At 50.1% G+C, this 4285-nt stretch overlaps 1 protein-coding gene across 1 annotated transcript in view; it reads right to left on the bottom strand.

The window, feature by feature from the left end:
* Positions 1-1135: 1135 nt before the first annotated feature.
* Positions 1136-4285, bottom strand: part of ALKBH5 (AlkB family member 5, RNA demethylase) — a gene marked incomplete at its 5' end in the record, with an annotated part of 12949 nt that continues 9799 nt past the window's right edge. The window contains 2 exons of the mRNA XM_009870471.1: positions 1136-1805; positions 3500-3655. Coding sequence (XP_009868773.1) covers positions 1622-1805; positions 3500-3655 — 340 coding nt within the window. The remainder of the gene's footprint in view (positions 1806-3499; positions 3656-4285) is intronic.

Here is a 4285-nt window from a genome sequence, read left to right as displayed (position 1 = left end):
AATGGCGCTCCAGGGAACAATGCCCGTGTTTTGTGGGGTTTTTGTTGCTTTTTTTTTTTTCTTTTTCCACTGGGAGCCCCTCAAGACAGCAGCAAACGGGTTTCAAAATATATTACATCTTTTTATTGCCAAGCGTGCAGACCATGAAGTGTGTGGGGGGACACAACACTAAGAAAAACTACAATTTGAGAGAGGGCAAAGCAGTAAAAATTTAAAAATAAGACTACTCCTTACAACTGCCAACATTGGGGTTCAAAGAATCAACTGGAGGAAGTTTCTTAAAAGTACGGTTCTAAATATGGTGTTAGGGCCCCAAACTTTGAAAATGCTGAGGCGTCGGTCTGGGCTAACGCGAACCGGGTGGAAGAAGAGGCAACAGAAGATTTTTGTTGGCATTTTCTGTAGCAACCAGAAACTCCCCACATACAATACAGGCAGGAATAAGCCCGGAGGATGCAGACGGCTGCCGCAGCGCTAGAGCTGCTGAATGCCCTGAACCGGGGCCAAACTAGAACCCTTGCAGCGTCCCCACTCCCAGAACCAGCCTTGGAGGAGACGGAGCACAGCCCGGTCCTGCTCTGGCAGAGCGCAGCCAGTCCCTGGGCACGGGACGCTGCATCACCTCAACTTTCTCCACCAAAAAGGGGCAGGGGGCCACGAGCCAGGCCCCCAGGCAGCAGAGGAGAGCTCTTCTCCAGGGATCCCCAAGGCAAACATCCTCACAGACACAGCGTCTCTCCCACTCCTCTTTGCTATCTTCAGCTCTGGGAAGCAGCACGGACTCAATGTGATCGCTCGCTTGGCAAACCCGGGGCTCCAATATGGACCTCGGGCGAATGCTGGGCCAGCCTCGGCAAAGCCAGCCACATTTCCTTCTTTTCTCAACGAAAATATACCCCTTGTCAGACCAGCACTGAGAAACCAGAGCTCAAGTACATTCTTCTGAGAGAGAGCAGCACAGCGAGCCCGTGCTGGCTTGGGAAAGGAAACCTACGGTATTTAAAACTGGTACTAAAGTGCAACAAAAATGTCCTAAACCCTTTGAAATCAATTGCAGTAAGAGGGGTCTGCAAAGCTTCAAACTTCCAGTTACTGCAGGGCACCCTTAAAACAAACCCAACAACAATTAGGTACGAGCAGACCAAGGAGCCCTTTGGTGAAGCAAGGAATACCAGGGGCCACCACAGAGAGTTTCAGCCCCTGGGGTCAAACATCATACTTAGAACATTTGGAAAGGAAGAAAGTTAAAGCAGAAAACAAAAATACAACTCTTGAATCTTGCGCAATGAAACAGTTAAACTTTTTTTGGTGTTTTCAAAAGAAATCCCAACAAACAGCCTGGCATAACTTTATCTGCTTCCTAAGGGAGAGATGCCTGTTTGACCCATGACTCAGGACACCACGTGCACTGGACATGTTCCATCCTTACATATGTCTCAGCATTCCTCCATTCATTAAAAAAAAAAACAAAACCCAAATCGCTAGATCCTTCCTGTTTACTCTTCAGCCTGAAAGGAAAAACCAAAACTGAAGCTAGATGGAAGATAGCCAGAGGGAGGAGAAAGTTTTCACAGACTGGAGGCCAATCTCATCAGCTCCGTGAGCCTGGGAAGTGCAATCCTCAGTGTCGCCTCATTTTAACTTTCCTGGCTGGGCTGCCATCCTCCTCTTCCTCATCACAGTCTTCCGTGTACTCGTAAGACCTTCGCCAATAGTTCTCAGAGCTGAAGTTGCTCCGTCTCCTATGTTTTGGTAAGAGGACTGAGCGCCTGTTCTCCTCTTTATCCATTTCTAGAATCCGTGGCCTATGGAGAGAGAGAAAGAGGGAATGAGAGCGCATCCGCGACAGGATTTAAAAGTTCACTTGTCTGGCTCTACCTGCGGTTTTACATTCTTTCAGCGATACGACTGACTGCTTCCACATCACTCGCCCAGGACCGGGGACTCGGCAGCGTTACACCTCCTCATGGGGAGGCTGAGAACTTTGCTTGCAAACTTTGAGGAAGTCTTTCCTCTTCCCAAAGCAAGTTTTGGTCTTTACCTCCACCAGGAATGCTTCCAAACAGCCCAGTGACCTCTTTTTTAAGCGCAGCCTGTGGCCCCAAGAAACATCCCTTGGGCAGAGGGGTCTGCCCCTCCTACAACAGGACTTGCAGTGGAGCTGAGGTCCTTTTTAAGCTGCCAGGTGGTACAGGACCAAATCACGGCTCCAAACAGCTTTGTCCCACTGCTAGTTCTCTCAAAATATTAGTATAATTTCTCCAAAGCTGCGTCTGCTCTCACCTGTGATCACTTTGTACCTGGGGGCTGTGCAGAGCACTTATTTATCCTGGGTGGCAAGTGCCGAGCTGCTTTAAGAGATACCTCTATCTGCTCTCTGTGCTATTTACCCACATTACACTGGAGTCTTTGAGACCAAAGAAAGAGAAAAACATGTTTTGGTACCCATCTGCTGCAGGGGGCTGTGCAATCCCCTCTACACCCCCCAACCTGATGAGGTCACATCAGGCTGAAAAACAGCTCCCGCGGATCTGCAGATTTGTCTTGCGTGATTGCTTCTCTGCTCATCCACCGGCTCACTGCGTGCTCAGAGGAAAGCCTCTGTCTGCAGGCCGGCTTCTCTTCTCCATCTATCTTCCCAGGCAATCTGGGTCCAGGTGAATGAACATCGCGCACAAACAAGCCACCCCCGCCCTCCTCCCTTCGGGACAGGTTGAAACACGGGCTGGGACCGCAGAGCAGCCAAGCGCCAGGAGTGAGCCAACTTTTGGGTTTAACACAACGTGAAGAGAATGCCGGCTCAATCCTCGAGAAGCTTTGGAATTGGAGAACACCGGGAATATTGCGGGACAGCTGGCAGACTGGCTGTCACGCATGGTCACCAGTACGTTCGCACAGAGCGAGGTGGTGTTTAAGGTGCTGCAGAGCTCAAGCTGTCTGAACCCTCAGCAGGGAGCTCCCCTGAAGGTCAGGCTTAAGCGCTCACACAGTCTGGTAGCACGCAAAAAAAAAAATACACACCCGCAGCTGTGGAACCAAAACAGGTCCGAGAAGCTTCTCAAGGCAGCCTTCACCCTTCGCAGATAGCAAAACCTCACGTTCTCTCCCAAGATTGCTTTCACAATACAGCTGAACGCAGCTGCACAGGTTGCTTGGCAATAGAGGTCAAAAATAATTAGCTGCAGGGAAACTATTGTTCTGAATGACTGCATTACCAAGACCCAGCCAAATCTATTGCTTCTTCATTATGCCACTCACAGGATAAACAATGTAAGCTGCTTACAGCCAGAGCTTAGCCTCCGCAAACCTAGGAGGAACACATAAAGAACCTCATTCTGATTAAAACAGATCTGTACGCCGCAGAAAGCACCCGGGAGGTGCAAATTAGGATGTTTTTAAGCGTGCTGTGCAGTCTCTCTTGTCAGAGGCCAGAACCTCAGACGTGCACCCACCTAGAGATACCATCCAAAACACGGCTCTTAGGAGAACGTCATCCTACCTGTGAGCAGCGTCAGGATCTGCTTTGCGATGGGACCGCTTTGGTTTCAGGATCTGGTCCCGGTTGCTTCCCGACAGACGGTCAGAGTTATAACCTGGTGGCAACACAGAGCTACTCAGGGATTTTGTTTCCAATCGAGGTGCATCTAGTCTTGTTCTGCAAATATTTAAAGAGAAGAGAATTTGCAAGGAGTTTCCACAGAACTGCTAGTATGCCGCAGCAGACGTTTGGCCTAGATGTGGTGAAGCGGAACCCTCAAACGCAGCCACGCAGCTCAGGAAGATGGTTAGGACTATCAGGCTCAGCAGCAGAACAAGCCACAGCTTTCTGGTACTTGCAGCTTCAGCTTTACCCTTCACTGCCTTGCTTAGAGCGGAGAGGAAGGGTTAGGGACCCATGGAGTGAGGTGAACATAAATGGTGCTGGGCTCACTGCAACCCCAGTTACAGGATGCAGAGTAGAGGTGCTGGAGCCCCTGTGAAATCACAGCGACTTGTCGATAACTCACGGCTCCGGTTAAGACACCAGGGAGATGCCCTAAGAAATTCGTCATCGCTTACAACAGTAATAACTGCTTCTAGCTGGAAACTCCCTACTGTCTCAACATCTGGTGGGGCCACGCATTTCTCAGCTTGACTAAGAGGTTTAAAGAGTCGAAGCACAAGTCAGGAGAAGGTCTAGAAGCTGCACCACTTTCCTCCCAGCAGCGCGGCTACGCCGGAGAGCACGCACAGCTCATCCTAGAGCAGAACTGTCGCTGGCCCAGGTGTGACTGTAGCTCCACAC

This window comes from Apaloderma vittatum, unplaced genomic scaffold (genome assembly GCF_000703405.1).
Source record: "Apaloderma vittatum isolate BGI_N311 unplaced genomic scaffold, ASM70340v1 scaffold18795, whole genome shotgun sequence".
NCBI lineage: Eukaryota > Metazoa > Chordata > Aves > Trogoniformes > Trogonidae > Apaloderma > Apaloderma vittatum.
Note: the sequence above shows the minus strand (reverse complement) of the source record. Positions and strands in the feature narration are given on the sequence as shown.